This window comes from Dipodomys spectabilis, unplaced genomic scaffold (genome assembly GCF_019054845.1).
Source record: "Dipodomys spectabilis isolate Male_0828 unplaced genomic scaffold, ASM1905484v1 ptg000158l, whole genome shotgun sequence".
Taxonomy (NCBI): Eukaryota; Metazoa; Chordata; class Mammalia; order Rodentia; family Heteromyidae; genus Dipodomys; species Dipodomys spectabilis.
Window position 1 is genome coordinate 4,726,542 of NW_024870835.1, and position 22,246 is coordinate 4,748,787.

At 41.4% G+C, this 22,246-nt stretch overlaps 1 protein-coding gene across 1 annotated transcript in view; it reads right to left on the reverse strand.

Moving 5' to 3' along the window:
* Adamtsl1 (ADAMTS like 1) overlaps window positions 1-22,246 on the reverse strand; it is a 391,483-nt gene that overhangs the window by 38,280 nt on the left and 330,957 nt on the right. The window contains exons 21-23 of the mRNA XM_042692956.1: window positions 19,517-19,645; window positions 8,381-8,560; window positions 4,008-4,142 (exon numbers count right to left, since the gene is read on the reverse strand). Of these exons, the coding sequence (XP_042548890.1) occupies window positions 4,008-4,142; window positions 8,381-8,560; window positions 19,517-19,645 (444 nt within the window). The remainder of the gene's footprint in view (window positions 1-4,007; window positions 4,143-8,380; window positions 8,561-19,516; window positions 19,646-22,246) is intronic.

Below are 22,246 nucleotides of genomic sequence, written 5' to 3' on the forward strand. Positions count from 1 at the left end.
CCAACAAAAGTTATTCAAAAAATCAGCGCTCACAATAAATGAGTACTATGAGAAATATTAGTTTTAGGTCTTGGTGGTCCCCCCCAAAATATCTAAAAATCTGAAAAAATAATATAGGCTCAGGGAAGCCTGCGATTCTTCTGCTCTCACAATGTAGCCTTGTGGGGCACTAGGTGTCTGGACCACTGACGGTGATGGTGGCTGAGGGCACTGGCTTTGCTCTCCAGAGCAGCTGGCAAAGAGGACAGCTGTAAACAAAAGAACTCAAGAATTATCACATGGCTTACCTAGGACAAAGGATCTTGTTATGTTGGCTCCAGGTGACAGGGCAGAGGCCTCAGTGACTATTTTTTGCACCTCAGTCACACAGCCAAGACTATGTGAACAACAAGGGACTCAGGCCCCAGATTTCCATTTTACATTAATAGAGAGTGAGGCGCAGAAAGGCTTGTGTGCATGCTGCCCAGTCCTCATTCCTTCCTCAAAGCTGTAGCCATGTGTGTGTTGAAGTGAAATCCGTGCCACTGTGTCTGATAAATAACATGTCCATTTCTGGAATAGATTCTTGACTCACAAAAGAAGCGTTCATTTCTGAGACATTACTTTAAAGTTCCCCAAATTTCACTTCTCCCCTTGCTTTTGTGAAATGAGAGAATCATGGTTAGTGTGTTACTGTGCCTGGGCTATAGAACGATGACATGCACCAGGACCATGGATCTGTTAGTCAACTGACCTTTAAATGCACATACCAGAATCTCACCATTTACTAGTCAAAACAGGGTTGGCTCAAAACAAAACACCTTTTTTTTTGGGGGGGGGTGTTGTTGGGGCTTGAACCCAGGGCCTGTGCACTAATCATGAGCTCTTCTTGGCTAGCTCTTGGAGCCACAGCTTTACTTCCAGTTTTCTGGTGGATTATTAATTGGAGCTAAATGTCTCATAGACTGCCTGGGCTGGCTTTGAACCGTGATCCTTAGATTTCAGCCTCCTGAGTAGCTAGGATGACAAGCGCTAGCTACTGGTGTCTGGCAATCTTGCACATTGTTGTCTCAGAATTCATGGTGCTGCCAATGGAATTCTATGCCTCCATCAGAAAGAATGACATTGCCCCGTTTGTTAGGAAATGGAAAGACTTGGAAAAAATTATATGAAGTGAAGTAAGCCAGGCCCAAAGAAACATAGGTCCCATGGTTTCCCTTATTTGCAATATCTAGTATATGTATGAGTCAAGCAGAAAAGGTCAGATAAGGTGAGGTTAGGGAAATGAACCCTAAGATATGTATTCAAATGTTTTTTTTTCTTTCATGCGATTGTTTCTAACACATTTATAAGATGATTTCTTTGTTGCTTTGTATGTCCCTCCCCCACAGTATAACCCCTGTTTTCACTGTATTTCATGTCAGTATAATTTATGGAGGGGAAGGGGAAAAACAAATCGTTTAAATAGGGATACAGGTGGACCCATTGCAACAATGAGATGTACAAGTCGTCATGTCGAAAACGAACTTTATAACTTTGGTGGGGGGTTAGCTGAGGGGGGGACAGGGAGGATTGGGTGGGGGGCGGGGGGAGGATGGGAAGGGATGGGAAGGGGAAACAAAGGAGGAGGCTACAATGCTTGATAAGAAATGTACTCATTATCTTGCCCATGTAATTGTAACCCCTCTGTACAGTATTTTCACAATTAAAAAAAAAAAGAAAAAAAGAAGAAAAAAAAGAAAAAAAAAGAATTCATGGTGTTGCTTTTATCTATTGAGTACTCATTTTCCCCCCTTTCTGCTTTTTCAGTCCCATCCATCCTTTGTACGTCATTTCAAAGCATCCTAGAGGCTTTTGCTTGATCCAAATAATCCATCTTATTTTGTGGTACTGTGACCCTCACAATTGTAAGATCGGTGGTGTTGTACCACTTGTGTGGTAAACCCTTTTTGTGTTCGTTAGTTTTTGAGAGAGGGTCTTCTTTTATGCCCAAACTTGACTGGACTGTGATCCTCCTATTTGTATCTTCCTGTATTGCTTGGATAATAGGTGTGTATCACCATGTGCTAGCTATTGGTAAAGATACAGTTTTGTGACCTGACTTTTTGCCCAGGCTGGGCTTGGACCACAATCTTCCTATCTGTACTCCCCAAGTAGCTGGGATAGGCTTGAGCCACCTGTTTCAAATAATCTACTTCTGAGAGTCCTAATATTTCATATAATTTCCTAATTTATTTCCATAATTCCAGGTAGAATTCCCCTACTTCTATAGTGCAGGCACAATGTTGATGTTCTCCACTAGAGTTCATTTTGCCCAGGCAGTTACATTCAGGGACTTTATGAATACTGACTCCCTGTTTCATTTACATGGAGTGGTCTGGTTGTAGACTGGATATTAAGGTGATTTTAGCTGTTAGATTTAAATGCCAGCCCAAGGTAGCCAAACGCCATAAACTAGTAATGGAATGCAGCAGCATAAAGCACAATAAATTCTTATTGCCCATGGCTAAAATGAGACAAAATATTATTCCAGAATAAGAGAGAAAAAAAAGAAAAGCTATGATGGAAAAAAATACGAGCAGATTGACTTTTCCAGCATAGAGAATGGCACCTGAGTGACCCCAACCAGTCATTCAACTTGAAAATAAACAATTGCAGTACATTTTGCTAGTTACTAGGCTATGATGAACAGTTATGGTAAGCTTTCAGAGTGATGAGTCTAAAGTAAAGAAATTCACAATGCACACACTTAATTTGGAATAAGTTTATCATTTGGAAGCCAAAGAAACCATGCAACTCAAAACTTCTGTGAATTCTGATCAGCGTGATATGGAAAAATTTAATGCCAAGCTTTTGTCAGTTATGGGAAACAGAATAGAATGATTTATTAAATGGATCTGTGTCTTTTACCCAGATCAGAAATAAAGAAATCAGAAGCTTTCTGCATATGCTGAGAAGCTAGGAGGATTCTTCACTAAATTCAGATCATAACGATCACTGAAGGTAATCTTTGTGCTCTCAAATTCTAAATTCACAAGGCTCCTCTCCATGTTGATAACTCCTCACCAGTGTCACTGGTAATCAACTGGCCTTTGTTCCTTGCTAAATGGTAGATAGAAGAATGAAGATACTTTAAACTTGGAGCCAAGGGAATAAATGTAGCTATTAGAAATGATCAACAATTTGGTTAACATAGTTGGTGTGAAGATTTAAAAAAGCTTTCATTATTATGATTTTTTCTTAGATTCACAGCATAACTGAGGAACAGAGAAAGGTACAGAGATCTCCCATATAATCCTTGTCCCCACACACGTACACCCTGCCTCTTATACCTCAGGCCTTTGGAAGAAAAGGATCTGGCGAGAAGACTTCTAGCATCTCCATGATTGTGGGGTGAGGGACATAGGGTTTGGATGTACAATTTCTTGCTGTCAGAGGGCACCAGCACATAGAGAAAAGTGGTGAAAGTCTCCAGTGCTTAATGTCAGGGAGGTTTTGTCCTTAGGAGTTTGCTTGGCTTTATACTCTGCCTATAGAAAGCTGGTCCAGACAGATTCACTGGCATTTAGAGTGTGCTGACCCCATAGTTTTATCCTTGAAAGCTGATTATAACTCTCTCTCTCTTCTCTCTTCTCTCTCTCTCTCTCTCAGTGGAAGGAAGGTGTGGGGGTGGGCTGGGACACTGGGAAATAGTAAGCAAGAGGGGGCAGGTATAAAGGAGTGATCGTCCAAGTTCAGTAAGTCATCCTGATGGAAAGGATCTGGGCTGTGGCATCAGCCCAAGAGGACTCAGAAAGGGGCCATATTGGAATCTAGACAAGCTATAGAGTCCAGACTAAGAGCTGCACTCACCTCATGTGGAAAGTCAGCCAAGTTTCCACTGGTGAGTCTGGATTCTGTAGGCAATTTAGTGATTTCCTGTTGGCCACCCCCCACCGCTGCCTCCCTCCCACCTGCAAGCAGTCACCCATCCATAAATCCTGTCCAGCCCTGGATTTTTGCCCAATGTTTCGGAGGGTTGGACTCACCAAGGAGTGCAGAATTCCCAGGATCCAGGACCAGCTGTGTTCCCAAAGGAGACGTCAGCACCGAAGGAAGGTTCGGTCCAGTGGCTGAGAGCAAGGCTCTGATGTCTTCCAACTGTGTAGGGACTTGAGGGGGATCTGTAAGAAGACAGATGGTGAATCAGGAGGTTAAATCACACAGGCTGTATTAAGGGGTGTCAGGGAGAGAGAAATGGTAGGCATGTATGTGTGTGTATGAGAAGGCATTATTATTATTGTTATTATTGATCTTAATATCATTTTTCCTATAGAGATGATCAACTTAGCAAGGGAAATTTATGATGCCTGAATGAACAAGGTAACTCATAAGATACAGGCACATTAATTTCAGGAGTTCCTTACTTTATATCATTTTAAACCACAGCAACATTGGATCCTTATAACTTTGTAGATAAATTAAACCATATTATTTTAAAGACACATTTTAAAAGGCAACTTTAGCATTTACACTACACTAAGCTGTGAGATTAATAGTTTTCATCCCATTTTTCATTTAACTCTTATACCATCCTTCATAGTGAAAGATTTCATTATTGTTCCCACAGAAATACTCCTCAAGAATTTCTTACTTAAAAGATTTTGTGAGTGGACTTTTTTCTTTCTTTCTCACCTTCCCTCCCTTCCTCCGTTCCTCCCTCCCTCCCTCCTTCCCTCCCTCCCTCTTTCCTTTCCTTTCCTTTCCTTTCCTTTCCTCCCTCAATCCCTCTCTTTTTCCTTAACTTTTTGTTAGCAAAAATGTATTACTTAAAAGAATTTCATTGTGATATTTGTAACATGCATTAATATACTTTGCTCATACTTATTCCACCTATATTATTCTTTCTCAACTACTCCCTCTCCTCTCCTGTCATTTTTTTCCCTTATGGGAAAAATTCAGTTGTAAAATTATTTTATTTTGTCATGGATTTTTATGCCTAAGTAGGACTTTGACAAATAGGACTATGGGATGCTTGATTATTCAATATCTTACAAAGAGTCAGGGCTTAAGCCATCAGAGACCAAGTTAACCAGAACTAGAAATGGAAGCTATAGCCACTTGTTATATCCAGTGAACAAACGAAAGGGCAGCACACACTGAGCCCACTAGCGGAAGGCTGCCCACACTCCCAGGGAGGTAGCAGCATCCCTTTGCTCCTTGACCTGTGTCTGCTGAGGCACTGCTGTTCCCACTTCCCAGGCCAGCTGCTGCTTATTCTCCAGTGCACTTATGGAAGTGGAATGAAGAGCAAAAGTATTGCTTTTGTAACGGATGGACATCTTAACAAGCTATGGCAAGGACCCTACCATGTCCTTAGCACTTGTTACAGGTGGTAAATAAGCATCAGTGGAAGCCAGTCTACTTCAGAAATACACCTCTGCCTTTGCTTGTTAAAGATCATCATCTTGAGATTACACAGCTATTCATGAAATACAGTTTTTAAAGAACTCTCTTTGAAAGGTGCACATGACTGCTTGCATCCAGTAACCCTTGGTTTAAACTATGGCTCTGCCTGTCACTTAAGCCCATTGGGCTTCTTTCTTCTTTTTTTTGGGGGGGGGGCTTATTTCTTCATTGGTAAAATGGGTTCCTTTCCAATGTCTCTTTTCTTCTGGATACCATGATTTTGGGAACTGATGATGATAGTTTACTCAAAACTGGTCTCTCTTCCTCCTGACCTCTGTAATGTTCATTCTTAAAATTCAAGAAGGCTTTGATTATTTACTGAAAGCAAAAAGGGGCTATGTTCCATCTGTAAAACAAGCTATTCTCCTTGGGCCAAAAGTCAGTCCCTACCCATGTCTTATAGCTTTTTTGGGATTTCTCACTTTGGTTCAGTGCACTTGGTCTTCCCAGTGAAAGTGTAAATTCTCTAGGGGGAGAGATTGGCTCTTACATTACTCCTAAAACTCTACTAGTGTCCAGCTGACATAGACTTACAGGTAACACTTAATGGATATTCATCTAATCACTATGAAGAAATGTATGTTTGTTTCATTATACTTCAAGCCTTCATGCTATAGTTAAATCACAGAATTGGCATGAAGTTTAGCTTTATATACAAAATCCCTCTCTTATTACTTATGCCATGTTTTTTTTTTTTTACTGATAACATAGACATTTTTTCCATGTTCCTAATGTTAGCTATGAAAATAAATCATCTTTAAGAAGTCAACCTTTTTTTTTTTTTTTTTTTGCCACCACCAGGGTTTGAACTCAGTGCCTTATATTTGTTCTCTTTGTTGGGTCTACCACTTGGCTCATGTCTTCATACCAATTTTTTGCTGGTTAGTTTGGAAATGGAGTCTGTCAGACTTTTTTGTCTGACTAAGCATCAACCATTATACGCTGAATCTTAGTCTCCTGAGTAGTTAGAATTACAGGTGTGAGTCATTAGCATCTGGTTAAGAAACTAAGACTTCTGATCAAGAAAAGCTCTACAGTTGACCCTTAATATTCCCCCCTCCCATCATATTTGATTAAAATGGGGAAGACTTCATGCTCTATGAACACCATGTTCACAATCACACTGTATTAGAGTTGGAATAAAATTAGAACTGGCTCACAGCACACACACACACACACACACACACACACACACACACACACACACACACACACACACACACACTTCACTGGCAACGCCGCCACAGTAGCAGTGACCATCTTAGGCTTTCATCTCTGTTAGTAGAGACAACAAGGAAGTGTTATTAGGGAGAAAGAAGCCATCAGTAAGCACTGTAACTCAGTGGGGCAAAAGTCCCTGGGCTCTAGGCTCCAGACCAACAGCCCAGCCACATGAAACCCAATGCAAAACAAATGACATCCTTTTTTCTCTGAGCCAGTTTTCTGTGGCTTCCTATGATGGTTGGAGGTTTCTGTACCCATGGGGTTTCATCCAAGCTGGGCCTCTAAACTCTGAGTGGGCAGGGGTGAGAGAACCTGGGTTTTGGTATCATATCAACTTTGGGTGTGAAAATAGAAGTGTAAAGTTTAATTACTTTCCTCTGAGGAAGTCAGTAATGTATGTTTATGAATGTGTGTGGGGCATGTAATTATTATTTCTCACATTTTCCTTCCCTCCTCCCCCTAGAATGACAGCTTTCTCTTGGTGAAAAAGCTAGCATAGGTACTCTAATAATTGCTTTGTTTAAAAAAGCAGGAATACTCTCAAAATAAAGCTTTGTAAAGAACTCTATCTCACCAACTACTAGACTCAGTGGGAAGGAAAGCAGAAAAGTTTTGCAACCTGCAAAATGGCTGAGCCACCCCTGAGCAGCAGCTGGTAAATAGTTGTCTGGCAATTATTTCTGAATATCTACTGTATGCCAGAAAGTATGCTAGATTCTTTAATTAACAATTCTTACACTTGGGACATGCATGTGGAGACTTTATGTATACTATAACCTTCCTGGATTTGTAGGAAAAATTCTGCACTGATGATTCTCTGAAGAAGGTAATCTACAATTTTAATCTGGTCCTCAAAGAAATCATTAGTGTGAAAGAGTTAAGAATATAGCTTTATCTGGGTGCAGTGATGTACTACTGTAATCCCAGCTACTCAGGAAGTGAAGATAAGAGGCTCATACTTGAAGGCCTGCCTTCAAGGACAAAAGTGTGTGGAGAGCCTATTTGAAAAATAAAATAAAAAGCAAAAAGAAAGGAGTCATGGATTAAGTGGAAGAGCATGTTAGTAAGGATGAGACCCTGGAGTTCAAAGCCCAGAATGATAAAAAACCCAAAATACAAAAAAAAAAAACCAGAAATAAGCGAACAAAATAAAAGAAGGAGAAGGAAGAGAGGAGAGAAGAAGGAGGAGGAAGAGAAGGAGGAGGAAGAGAAGGAGGAGGAAGAGAAGGAGACGAAGAGGAAGAGGAAGAAAAAGAAGAAGAAGAAAGAAGAAGAAGAAGAAGAAGAAGAAGAAGAAGAAGAAGAAGAAGAAGAAGAAGAAGAAAGAAGGAGAAGAAAGAAGGAGAAGAAGAAGGAGAAGAAGAAGGAGAAGAAGAAGGAGAAGAAGAAGGAGAAGAAGAAGGAGAAGAAGAAGGAGAAGAAGAAGGAGAAGAAGAAGGAGAAGAAGAAGGAGAAGAAGAAGAGGAGGAGGAGGACAAGGAGGAGAATTGCTTTCCTTTAGCTAATGTGAATTAATTTGCCAAGGCCATATAGTTAGAGGTGTTTCAAATTCATGTTTACTTGGTCCCAAAGTCTATATTTGCTGTTGGTAGGGCTGAAGGTGAGGAGAGAGATACCAAATTTGCCATTTATGTCCTAATTCAGTGGGGGACAAAGAGGAGGTGGAGCGTGGGTTAGATAGTCCTCCCACCAGTGAGGTCCAGCTGAGATGACAGCCCTGGGGTTTTACCTAAGATCAGGAGCTGGGTGTTCTCAGTCAGTTCACCATGAAGATTGGCTGCTCTACAGGAATACAGGCCTTGATCGGAGAGGGACACATTTGTGAGCAGCAAGGAGCCCTCATACAGACGGTGAGAGGAGCCCAGTTTGCTTCTATTCCTGAACCAAGTCACTTCCGCTTCAGGCACACCTAGGGAACAAAATGAAACAAAACAAAACAAAATTCATCAGCTAAACATATTCAGGTGAACCCACTAACGCCTCTTGGCTAGTGTTCTGTGGGGCTACTCTGCAGGAAGCATCTGCTTTAGGCGTCTTCTACCATCCTTTGGCCAAACTAAATAATGCCTCAGATCTCTCAGGGATCTCTAGATCTTTTGCCTTTTAAAAAGACTTCCAAAGAGAGGCAGGAAGAAAGAAGCCAGTTAAAAGCAGAGGAAACAGCGGCTGGTCAAGGGCATTTGCCAGGGTAGAAGATACTTAAAGTCTTTGGAGAAAACATTATAAAAACCAAATGTATGCATTTGTGAAGGTGAAAAAAGGAAAATACACGAGACAAACATGACCCTGAGGACAAAAAGCCAGATGTAAGAAAACACTCACTATTATTTTATTTCTGTAAGTCAACGAAAGAGATTAGTAATGTTAATCTTGAAACTCTATGTAGAAAATATGCGTTTCCAAAGGCCCTGTGTTAATGGCTTGGTCCCCAGGAGACTGCTGTGTGTGTATGTGGAATCTTTAGAAGGAGGGCATAATGAGAGGTCTTTAGGTGATTGGGAGCATGCCTTTAGAGGGGATTGTGGGACACCAACATTTTCTTGATTTCTGGCTGTGAGATGAGTAGGTTTTCTTGATCACGTGCTCCTGCCATGATCTGCTCATTCCATAAGCTCAGACCAATGGGCCATGAGTCCAAGCCTCTGAAACAGAGTCAAAATAACCTTCCCTTTTCTTCTTCCTCTCCCCCACTTCTCCCCCTCCTTGCATGTGCACTCAGGGACTTGTGCTTGATAGGTAATTGCTAGGTCACTTGAGCCATACCCCCCAAGTTCCTTTTTTTTTTTTTTAAAAAATTTTATTTTATTTTATTTGAGAACATACTGTACAGAGGGGTTACAATTACATGGTCAGGATAATGCATACATTTCTTACCAAGCATTGCAGCCTCCTCCTTTGTTTACCCTTCACCTCCCTTCCCAGCCTCCCCCCTCCCCCCCACCCAATCATATCCCCCCTCCCCCCCCCTCCGACATTGTAAAGCTGGTTTTGACATGACATTTTGTACTTCTCATTGTTGCAACAGGTCCACCTGAATCCTTAAACGACTTGTTTGTCCCCATCTCCTCCACATGTTATACTGACATCAAATATAGTGAAAGCAGGGGTTACACTGTGGGGGCCCAAGTTCCTTTTGTTTCAGTTATTTTCTGGGTAGCTTCTCCCATTTTTGACCCAGCTGGCCTTGGATTGCGATTTCCCCTATCTATGTACCCTAGGTAGCTGGGATCACAGAAGTGTTTCTCTACCTAGCTTATTGTGAAATGAGGATCTCATTAACTTTCTGCCTGGGCTACCCCTGAATAGTGGTCCTTCCAGTCTCTGCTTCCCAAGTAACTATGATAACAAGATTGAGCCAACATGCCTGGTTAGACTTTTCTTCTTTTTTGTGTGTGTGTGTGTTTGGGATCTTGCAATATTTAAGAACAGATTTTGAAGGGAACAGATTTTAGGCTTGTCTTCTTATGAGTTGTTTTTCTCAGATATTTTGTTATAGTGGTAGAAAGTTTTGTATCTTCTCAAAACATAGATGGTGGCTTTTACAGCATAGCATATGGGCCAAAGGTGATTTTTTCCTTCTCCACAACCTATTTCTTACCTGTGAGTGAGCTGGAAAGATTGTGTGCTGATTTGGGATGGATGCCTGTCTTTGCAAACTAGATTCTATGCCTCAGGGACAGTCTAAACAACTTGGAAAGTGTCCTTGTGGTTGTTAGGCAAGTGATCAACTCTGGTTTAGGGAAAGCCTTCCTAGATGGTCTTCCTAAGGGGCTCCAGATTGCTCTGGGAGACTGAAAGTCTGAGGCATTGATTCAAAGATCTCCAGGGAGCAGCATCTATGTAGGGTATGTTCAGAATGTCAAATCCTGGAAAATGGGGTCAATGCCAAGAACAGCCAAACAGCCAGACCTTTAGCTTAGCACTTTTCCTGAGCCATGATTTTGCCCTTAGGACAGGAGCAGTGTTAGCTTTCATGGCTTGCCCATGTTGGGGGATAATGAAATTGTTATGCAGTTACTTATATCTGTTATTGGTCCTTGCGGCTGTCTAGAGGTGGGACTAAAGAAAGGGGGTGGAGATTTGCATAATACAGCCTTGTCACACCTAAAGAGGAGTGCACTAATTTAGCTCTAACAATATGATAGGATGCATGATGCTTAAGGGCACCAGAGCCTGGCTGGCATCTTCTCTCAGTGCACCTAGAGAAAAGATGCAGGTGAAGAGGAGAAAAACTGACTTTTCATTGTAACACCACTAGGGAGAGCAAGAGCATCATGATGCTGCCCATGCCAGCTTGCATGTTGGACCCTGAGTTTAGATTTTACATTCACATGTTCCTACCGTTTCTCACAAAAGCATGCTGGAAAATGAAGTCCTATAAACTATTTCTACAAGTATTTGCTCCCTTTGTCTTGAATTGCTACTGTAGCATTAACTGGGGGCATCTTCCTTTAACAAGGGTGGTGGGGCAGCAAATGCAAAATGCCCCAATGGGATATAAAAGTTGCTCTAGAATAAGACAGGTAACGAAAGAGAACTGGACTGAATCAACCATTAGTTCCCCTGACAAAAGACTGTTGCCTAGGTGAGCAGTGGGGAGGGAAGGGGAAGAAGTGAGGGTGAGTTCCAGCCTTCCCTATGACTGTACTGATGATACTGGCAATGTGTATTCCCAGAGGCAGTAATCCTGGCTCTTTGTGTCACTCTAGCAGTAAGGCCACCCTGTTAGTCATCAGAGTGTCTCTTGGTCAGGGCCTGGACTCCTGCAGGGCAGTGAGAGGCAGAGATACATAGAGGAGAGAGAAAAATCACAGCCAGAGTGGTGGAGGTTGAGAAGCCAGGGGTGGAAAGAGATCTGGGAGCTATTTCTGGGCTTTCTCAGGAACTGATTGTGAGTTTCTTAACTGCCCTACATTACTCTTTGTCCCATTCATGCACCCACACAATTAGGCTTGTTGTGAAGCCCAAGATTTGATGTGTCTCAAAAGAGCTGAATTCCTTTGGTAGAAACAGGGAGATCATGGGAGAACAGAAATGTTCAGGATAATAAAAGGTAGAAGGCAGTCACTTACAGCATGTGAAACTGGAACTAAGCTGGGTGCCGGTGACTCAGGCCTGTGATACCAGCTACTCAGGAGGCTAAAATCTCAGGATCATGGTTCAAAATCAGCCCGGGCAGGAAAGTCTGTGGGACTCTTCAACAAACTACTAAAATATGTTGGAAGTGGAGCTGTGGCTCAGGTAGTAGAGTAAAAAAAAAACTTTAGGGACAGTGCCCAGTGTCTGAGTTCAAGTCCCAGGATTAGCACAAAAAACCCAAACCAACCAACCTCCAAACCCTGAAACTATAGGAGGAAAGGAAATTATATGGGAGTCACTCTCTAGTGCATTTATTAGCAAACCTCTCTCAGACTTACTTGACACAAGCCTGCACCATGTGTTAGCTGACGGTTTACTGCAAGTGCCGCATTTTGGGGATTTCCTGCCTGGGACTGTGGACCTTAGGCAGAGAATGACACTTAAAAGGTGTTTGGAATGACAACCAGTCCTTCTAGGACTGCCTCTGACATTATAAACAGAATAAAGAAAGGAAAAACAAGAGGCACCAGAGCTCATTTTCCATCCCTTAAGGTATGACAGTAATCTGAGAGAAAACTTCATCAGCCCTTGGCTGGGCCAAGAAGAAGTCACTTGGAAATGTATCAGATATGCTTGGCTAATCCTGATGTTCAGAATCCCTTGACATCAGGAGTGTACTGAGCTATGCTAAGATATCCCGCACATTTGTTATAAGCCAAACATCTTTGAGATGTAATCACTTTTCACAATCACCCTGTGAGTCAGTTACTATTATCAATGCTGTCATAGTCATACAGATGAGAAAAATGGGGCTCAAAGAGATTAAGAAATCTGTCGAAATCACATGAGTTTGGATCCCTGAATGATGACACCGTAAGGGTTCCCTCCTATTTATTTTCTGCCCCTTGGTGAATCATACAAGCACCAATCATAGTGTGGAGATGTAACAGAGATAGCTTTAAGTCTAAGATACCCCATCTTTTTTTGTACTTTTTATTGTAAAAATACGGTACAGAAGGGTTACAGTTATATGAGCAAGGTAATGAGTACATTTCCTATCCTGCATTGTTGCCTCCTCCTTTGTTTTTCCCCTACCATCCCTTCCCTCCCACCTCCACAACTACCCCTCACCCCCCAGCAAAGTTGTAAAGTTTGTTTTCAACATAGTGTCTTGTACATCTCATTGTTACAATGGGTCAACCTGTATTCCTATTTAAACATTTTATTTTTTCTCTTCCCCTCCCCAAATTAGAAAGATGTATATACAAGATGGAGTGCACTGGAATCAAATACAGTGAGAACAGGGGCTATACCATGGGGGACGAACATACCAAAGAAACAACAACAAAAAAATCACATAGTACATTATAATTACATTAAAAACAACAGCAAGCAAGAAAGAAAACCATGGCTTCAAGCCACAATCCTCAGATCTCAGCCTACTGAGTAGCTAGGATTACAGGCATGAGCCAGCTAAACGCCTGGCTAAATGTTTGCTTCACTAGGCTTTGCATAATCTTTTTCTTATTCATTTCACTTTACATATTCTTCTGTACCCTTTTAGTAGGTAAAAAGTGGAAATCACACCAACCTAGATTTTAAGATACCCCATCTTTACAAGTACACCCCACAGCCTGCCACTGTCACTGCACTCACTCTTCAGAGAAAGTCTAACCTACTGTGGTTTTATTTGTTAAACTGTCAAATCTTTAAGCGCTTCCTACTTTCAGAATTTCTGCTGTCATTGTAACACCATGATCACTGCAAGGAGGAAGAGTTCTAGCATCTCTAAGTGCTGGCTTTGTTAGCTTTCTCTTGTTGGAAATTATGGTCAAATCGTGGACATAACTTTTTTCCCTCACATATTGTAACATGGCAGCACCTTCATTTGTTTTCCTTTCATGAATTAAAAAAATTGTCATCTTAAAGGTGAGATACAGAGGCGTTACAGTTACTTAAGTCGGATAGAAAGCACATTTCTTTTTGAACAATGTCACCCTTTCCCCTCACTCTCTTCCAGTTGTTCCCTCCTGTCCCCACCCCCAAGTTGTACAGTTATTTTCAACATAGTGTCTAGTGAGTACCAGTGCTGCATTTGTTCACCTCTTGTTGGATCATTTCTGTGCCTCCACTTGCCCTTCCAAAGACAGAGAAATGAACAAATGAGACAAATGGAAAAGAAACCAAAAACCAGCAACAAAGAAAAAAACTGGAAAGCTCTTTAGAAAATGGTAACAAATACACTCTACCACAGAATCCAGTCTGAAGCTATGTTGCTGTTGACCAGCTCCTTGGCTATGCCTCACATTTTGGATTCCCTGTACTATTTGTGTCTAAAAAGGGGGAAGAAAAAGAACCATGTCTGCTTTTCCCCTTGTGGCATATCTTACCAACAACACAATGTTCTCCCTGTTGCTTAAAAGGATCAATAAATGGGTCTAGTCAGAATGGTTTGTAACGGGATACGATTATAAGGATTAGTGCCTTTAATCTCCACTGAGCTGCCAGGAAGCGTGATGCTATAATATCTCCCCCTTTCCCCCCTTTAATATCCCAGACAGGATATTCTTGCTAACTGGACCATTTGTTGTATTTGGACGGCCACTTCCATGATGGCAGCTTGTCAGCACCTTGAGGTAGGGCGTCCAAAGGTGTACTTTTACACAGTAAGTTCTTGAAGCTTTTTAGGTGGGAGGAGGGCGGCTTGGTGCAAGAAAAGAGAAAGGATACAGCAATTCAAATGTCAGCACTGGCAATTATTCTAAAGAACCATGACAGTCTAAGCTGCTTTCCACATTTGTCCACACTGACTGTGGCAGACACTCATAGCCATTCAAAAAAATCTGTTTTCTTCTTTTTTTCCTGAGTACCTAGTGACGATATGTTTCCCAGCATCCTTTGTAGTTGTTTCCTTGGTCAGGGGAGAAATAGAAAGTGAGAAATAGGGATGTGTGCTACTTCTCAATGTGACCCTTAAGAACCTTTCCGACTACCCTCATAGCAGACACTGTGGGGACAAGATCCTATCCAGTGGTCCAGGAACAATTTTTGGTCTCTAAGGAAAGCAACAAATAAGTTTCCCTGGTGTTTAAACCATTACCTTGGTGTCTATTTGATAATTTAATATGCTACCTCCTAAGCAAGTGCTTTGGTCTTAGGAAAAAAGCCTAAAGTGTACCGTACCATAATTTATGCAAGTATTTAAGATCTAGTACCTGTCTATCCCCACTTCCCAGCCTCATGCTTCTTTCCTCTCTGCCCTCTGTACTACCAGCCACACCTACTTCTTTCTTTCTTTTTTTTTTTTGGGTCCGGTCGTGGGGCCTGAACTCTGGGCCTGGGCGCTGTCCCTCAGCTCTTCAGCTCAAGACTAGTGCTCTACCACTTGAGCCACAGCGCCACTTCCGGCTTTTTTCTTTTTGCTTATGTGGTGCTGAGGAATCGAACCCAGGGCCTCATGCATGCAAGGCAAACGCTCTACCGCTGAGCCACCTTCCCAGCCCCTTCACACCTACTTCTTTCAATGAAGCATGTTATTTCTGCTTTAGGCCCTTCACCCATACTCCTTTCCTCCTTTCTCTTTTATCTTATTTCTCAGTTTTCTGAACTCTTATCAGAGAATAAACATGAGAAAGTACAAGGGAGTAGGTCCCTGTTCAAGAAAAAGCCTCATTATATTCATTGCTTAATACTTTTCATGCTTAAGGGGTGGGAAGAACTTGTAAGGCTGCAATGTGCAAGTTGGCACTTGTGTGTGAAAGGTTGTTTAATGAAAACCTGCCAGCAATACACAATGACAGGAACAGTCGAGGTAAATTATGTAATATTCTTAGACTATTATATATTTATTTATTAAAATTCAGCTCATGACACAGACAACTGTTTATTATTGAGTGAAAAGAATAAATGTAATTGTTAAGAATTGTGTTTAGATGCTCATTGTGGTTGAGTTTGGAAAGTAGAATTTGAGTAAGTTGTTTTCTTCCCTTTTGGGATTTTTCTTAGTTTTCTAAAAATTTCTGTGAATACTCCAATATTTTATTATAATGAGAATCTACACATCTATACATTATATATTATAGTTACATTTTCATAATTCCCTTCCAGACTCTGAGTTTCCTGAAATTTTATCTTATTCATATACATATCTTTGGCTTAGGAAACATCTGATCTAACCTGAGCTAGATAGTCAATAAAACATTGTCAATGAATAATGAAAATCACCTCACACAAAATCTTGTGTAAGTAGGTCCTTATGGAGTCACTTTTCTGTCCATTATTAGTAGCCTGGTAGTTAGTTCTCAAGCTCGTGGATTGCCTGCCATTGAGGATGTTATTTAGAGAATGTTACCCAACTAGTCAGGAGGTCACTAGGACCCTGGCTAGAGATGCAGTAGAAATGACCAAGAACAGGAGAGGGCCATAGGCACTTACAGCAGGAAAACAAGAGCAATTCTTTGTCCCAATTAGCATTTAGCAATATTGTTGAGTGTTTGGGCTGGAGACTTAACTCAGTGATGATTTCCTTCTCCAGAAAATTCACTGTGTGTCCTAAGTCAGGCTCTTTCCCACCCACTTTGAATACATGTCTTATTTAACAATAGGTATAATGAAAGAGACAAAGATTTATTTTTAGTTAATTAGGACTAAGACAAATGGGTATGAGTAAAAACAAATAGAAATATTATAATTCCATAGCTAGGCAAAACCTGGATAGAATAACCTAAGATCTCACTCTAAGATGACCGATGGAGTTCAAGGGTCATGACCCCAGGTGGTATGGGAAGAGAGCCACACTTGTTCCATTGTAACAGTTCTCTCTAGCTCTCTAAATTTTCTTCAACAGCTGAATTCTTTATTTTGTTGCCTGTTCCTCCATTATTCCCTGACTCACACCAATCCCAACCTACAAGAAAAGACAGGGCTGGGAAGTTGGCTCAGTGGTAGAGCGCTTGCCTTGCATGCCTGAGGCCCTGGGTTCGATTCCTCAGCACCACATAAGCAAAAAGAAAAAAGCTGGAAGTGGCGCTGTGGCTCAAGTGGTAGAGCGCTACCCTTGAGCTGAAGAGCTGAAGGACAGCGCCCAGGCCCAGAGTTCAGGCCCCATGACCGGACCCCCCAAAAAAGAAAAAAAAAGACAAATGAAGTCTGTCCTATGTAAGGACAGCGTTTCATGGCTGCACTCAGATTGACTGCTCTGCAGAAGAGGTCTGGCAGGCACTACTAGCATCTGTACAGAACGGGCAGCTCATTTGTGACCAGCCCTACCACAGATGGCTTACTCCCTACCTAACACTGAAGGACCTGAGAAATTTGGTTCAAGAGGGTTTCATTGATGAGGCAGGCTACAGCAGCTTTACCAAGGAGAAGCTAATATGCAGCTGCAAAGGTGGATTTCAAAAACAGGCATCTTGAAACGATTAGGACATTTCATAGAAAGCAGACTTGGCTTTTTCTTTGGAAACAACATGACCTAGAACAAGATCTTCCTCCTATTTTCTCTTGAATGGGCTTTCTGACATTATGCTGTAAGGTGACGGAGCTAAAATCTAAGGTAGGATACACCAGAGCTGGTACCTCACTGCTTGTCTGCTTTGGGTGTGAACATGTCATGAGAGGGATCATCTGTGGACAGGGTCATCAGGAGACAGTAGCTGTTCACTGGCACAACAGCCATTCACTTATTCATCCCCTAGTGGGATCATTGCAATTTCTATCCCTAGGGTTCCCTACTTTTCACTTTGCTGTGACTCCCTGTTCTCTGCTAAACCCCTGCAAGACCTCCTCAAGAACACAGTTCTTAAGAGCACTGGCCAGCTTATTCTTTTTTTTTTTTTTTTTTTGGTCGGTCATGGGGCTTGAACTCTGGGCTTGGGCGCTGTTCCCTAGCTCTTCAGCTCAAGGAGAGTGCTCTACCACTTGAGCTACAGCGCCACTTCCGGTTTTCTAGTGGTTTATTGGAGATAGGAGTCTCACAGTCTTTCCTGCCTGGGCTGGCTTTGAACTGTGATCCTCAGATCTCAGCCTCCTGAGTAGCTAGGATTACAGGCGTGAGCCACCGGGGCCCGGCTTCTTTCACAATTCTTATCTACTCTATTACTACCCACTTGCTCAATGCATTACTTTAATGATTTGAGTAAGCCACAGGTTTGTTCCTAGTCTTATCTCTATCATCTTTCTAATACTCATTCACTTATTGTGTTTTGCCTCTCACTGCCCAGAGTTCAGATCCAATCTCTCTCTTTTGGACCACTATGATGGCTTCCTGACTGGCTCCTTTGACCAGTGTCTACTTCTTATATACCATGGGTGCTTAAGCATGACTCCTCAGTATTATTCTCTCTTTTTGTCTAAAGTCCTTGGTTAAGCATTAAAAGTTTCTGGTGGCTATAAAGCTACCTTTCTAAGATTTAAGCCTTCTCCATTTCTTCCTTCTGAGCTCTGCCTAGACTAAAGCGCACAGAGTTTCCTATTCAACTTGAGGCTTCCCAGCTTCCATGAACTTTTTACTCTTTTGTCTACTTGGAACACCTTTGTCCCCATCCTTACATGTTCAGATTCTATCAGAATGGAAAACTAAGGCTACAAAACAAAACAAAAACTCCTCTAATGATAGATAAATGAAGCAATGAATATGTTAATTAGCTTGATTAACCATTCAGCACTCTATACATCCCATTGTACTCCATAAATGTATACGACTAGGACTTGTCCAACAAAGAAACATAGGCTGCGTGGTTTCCCCTCATTTGTAATAATTAGCATGAGCCTATAAATCTATAAGTAAATCCAATGGATAGTAAAAGAGAAAAATTACAGTTGGACATGATAAACAGGACTCTAAATAATTTACACAGTGAGACTCAAGGAAGATATTCTTAGGAGAGGATCACAAGGGCTAAATAGCTATGTGCATATGACCATATAAAATGATGCTTATTGAAATGAACTCCAAGAAATGGTAGCAAGAGTTTTTTTTTTTAATTTACTTTTTGTGGTTCTTTTTTTCTGTTTTTTTTTTTTTTTCCCTTTTGTTGCTATTTTTTTTATTTCTGTACCATTTGTCTTGTATATAAGTCTATCTGATTTGGGGAGGGGAAGAGGAAGCACAGAAATGGTGGGACAAAGTATAAATTAATTCAGCAGTGATATTCATTAGACATTTTTTGGAAATGGACTATACAACTTGGGGGGAGGGTCCTAGGAGGGAAAAAATGGGAAAAATGAGGGAGAGGGTGAAGCGTTGTTCAAAAAGAAATGTACTCAATACATCACCTTTATAATAAAAATAATAAAAAGAATGCTAATTTAGCCAGGCACTGGTGGTTCATGCCTGTAATCCTAGCTACTTAGGAGGCTAAGGTCTGAGGATCCCTGTTCAAAGCCAGCCCAGGGAGGAAAGTCTGAGAAGCACTTATTTCCAATTATGTACTAAAAATCCAGAAGTAGAATTTTGGCTCAAGTGATAGAGTGCTTCCCTTGAGCTGAAACTTTCAGGGAATGGCCAGTCCCTGAGTTCAAGCCCCAGGACTGATACACACATATACACAAATAATATTAATTTAAACCTCCATCACCTTTTTTTTAAAAGATCTCATTTGCTCTAACCAGAATTAATGCTTTCTCCTATAAATTTCCCTTTCAAAGTGATTGAGGCTCATTCTTTAGCTTTTCTATTAGCACTGAGTTGCTGAAAGCAGAATTTGTTTCTAATTTGTGTTTGCATAGTCCAGCCTAGCACAGGCTTTGGTCACCATTGGAATGAACACAGGAATGAATTTCTCACCTGCAACTTGGCAGTTAATTGTCACATTCACTCCCTGGACTGTTTTGAGGGTACTTCCTATATCCACTGTGATTGCGGGCTTCTCTGTGTTGACCATCAGCATCCGTGATGTTTTCACCAGTGGCTTTCCTGATGACAGAATGTGAGATGTTAGGAGATGGTGGCTGTGGACTTGGGGCACTCTTTTGAGATACAGGATAACCAGCAATGAATGAATAATCTTCCTAGGCTCTTCCCACAAACCATGTTTTCTCTTGAAAAAAAAAACAAACAAACAACTCAACTGCAGATATAAGCCATTTACCCATGTACCCATACCTCTTATTTCCTTTTTATTGAGAGCATTCCCCTGGGCAGATATTCTGGTACTAGGATGGTGAAAGTGGGTTTTGGAATGATGAGTGATGTTTCATTTGCAACTTGGATATTTTTAGATCCTGTTAAATATTCCAGATCCTATTTAAGTATTCTAGTTCAGCTATTCTTCCTCAGGAACCATGCAAGCATAGGGAACAGGGAAGTCTTTCCTTGTTGACAACATATGGAGGTAGAGGTTCTGTTCCTTACTTTCCTTAGTTTCCCAAAAGGGGTTGCCCCTTGCTGCTGGACAGGAGTGAGAGTTCTGGAATCTCCATGGAGAAGCTTTACTACCATTGGAATGTGGCAAGGTCATGACTCTCCAAAATCTTTCCACATCACTCCTGGTGGTGGTGAAAATCCTCATCTTCCACCTCCAGGTGGAATGGGGGGGGGGGGTGTACTCATTTCAGGTGGACTTCCCAACAGGGATTGCTATGTGGTGGATGATATTTGACCAGAGGAGAGTAGTCATTTTCTAAACATCTGGCTATGCTATCCTTTTGTGGAAAGAATAAGCTTTTAGTCCTTTTTATTTTCTAGTGTTAGGAATAGAACTCAGGGCCTTATGAATGCTAGCACAAGGTCCTCTACCTCTGATCTACCTCTCCAGCCTTTGAATTTTTGGAGACAAGTTCTTTTTTTTATTGTGAAAATACTGTACAGAGGGGTTACAATTACATGGGCAAGATAATGAGTACATTTCTTTTCTTTTTTTTTTTTTTGGGTCCAGTCGTGGGGCCTGAACTCTGGGCCTGGGCGCTGTCCCTCAGCTCTTCAGCTCAAGGCTAGCACTCTACCACTTGAGCCACAGCACCACTTCCAGCTTTTTTCTTTTTGCTTATGTGGTGCTGAGGAATCGAACCCAGGGCCTCATGCTTGCAAGGCAAGCACTCTACCACTGAGCCACCTTCCCAGCCCAATGAGTACATTTCTTATCAAGCATTGTAGCCTCTCCTTTGTTTCCCCTTCCCATACCTTCCCATCCACCCCCCCCCCCACCAAAGTTGTAAAGTTCATTTTTCCACATAACGACTTGTACATCTCATTGTTGCAATGGATGCACCTATATCCCTATTTAAACGATTTGTTTTTTCCCTTCCCCTCCACAAATTATACCAACCTCAAATACAGTGAAAGCAGGGGTTATACCATGGGGAAGGGACATACAAAGCAATAAAGAAATAATCTTATAAATGTGTTAGAAACAATCACCTGAAAGAAAAAAAAAAACATTTAAATACGTATCTTAGGGTTCATTTCCCTAACATCAACTTATCTGACCTTTTCTGCTTGACTCAGACATATACTAGTTATTGCAAATGAGGGAAACCATGGGACCCAAGTTTCTTTGGGCCTGGTTTACTTCACTTAATATATTTCTTCCCAAGTCTTTCCATTTCCTAACAAATGGGGCAATGTCATTCTTTCTGATGGAGGCATAAAATTCCATTGTGTATATATACCACATTTTCTTGATCCATTCATCTATTGAGGGGCATCTTAGCTATGGTAAATAATGCTGCAATAAACATAGTCGTGCTGGTAGCTTTAGTATGGCCTTGTTTGTGATCATTTGGGTAAATGCCCAAAAGTGGGATTGCTGGGCCATAGGGGAGCTCTATGTGGAGTCTTCTGAGGAACCTCCATACTGCTTTCCAAAGTGGTTGAACAAGTTTACACTCCCACCAACAATGCAGTAGGCTTCCCTTCTGCCCACATCCCCTCCAGCATCTGTTGTTATTAGAGTTCTTGATTTTAGCCATTCTAACTGGGGTAAGGTGGTATCTCAATGTTGTTTTGATTTGCATTTCTTTTATGGCTAGGGAGGTTGAGCATTTCTTCATGTGTCTATTGGCCATCCTTCTTTCCTCTTCAGAGAAGTTTCTCTTTAAGTCTTTAGCCCACTTATTTATTGGGCAGTTGTTTCTTTGAAGATTTGTTGTTGGAAGATTTAAATTTTGGAGACAAGTTCTTATTATGTAGCCCCGGATGGCTTTGAATTCTTGTTTCTCCTGCCTTCACCTCTCCTGTGGCAGCATTACAGGTATGAACCACCATGCTGAGCCTGGTTAGGTGTTCTACATTTTGATTTTTCCCCCTAGTACTCATTGGAAATACCTAGTAGCTGGTTTCTTCATCTACAGGTTTGGGATTTATGAGCTACAAGTTTGAGAAATCCCAACAAGTTTACAGTTGTATGAATTGTATGAATGACTCCTAGTTTCCAAGGTCTGTAGCCAACCTGCTTTCCTCTCCCTACTTTGCAGTCTTAGGTACATTCTACGTACCATGTTCAGGGTGTTTAGTTGTACTTAGCAGGAAGAACAGGGAATACTGCAACTATTCCATCTATACTGTCTTCCCGGAAGT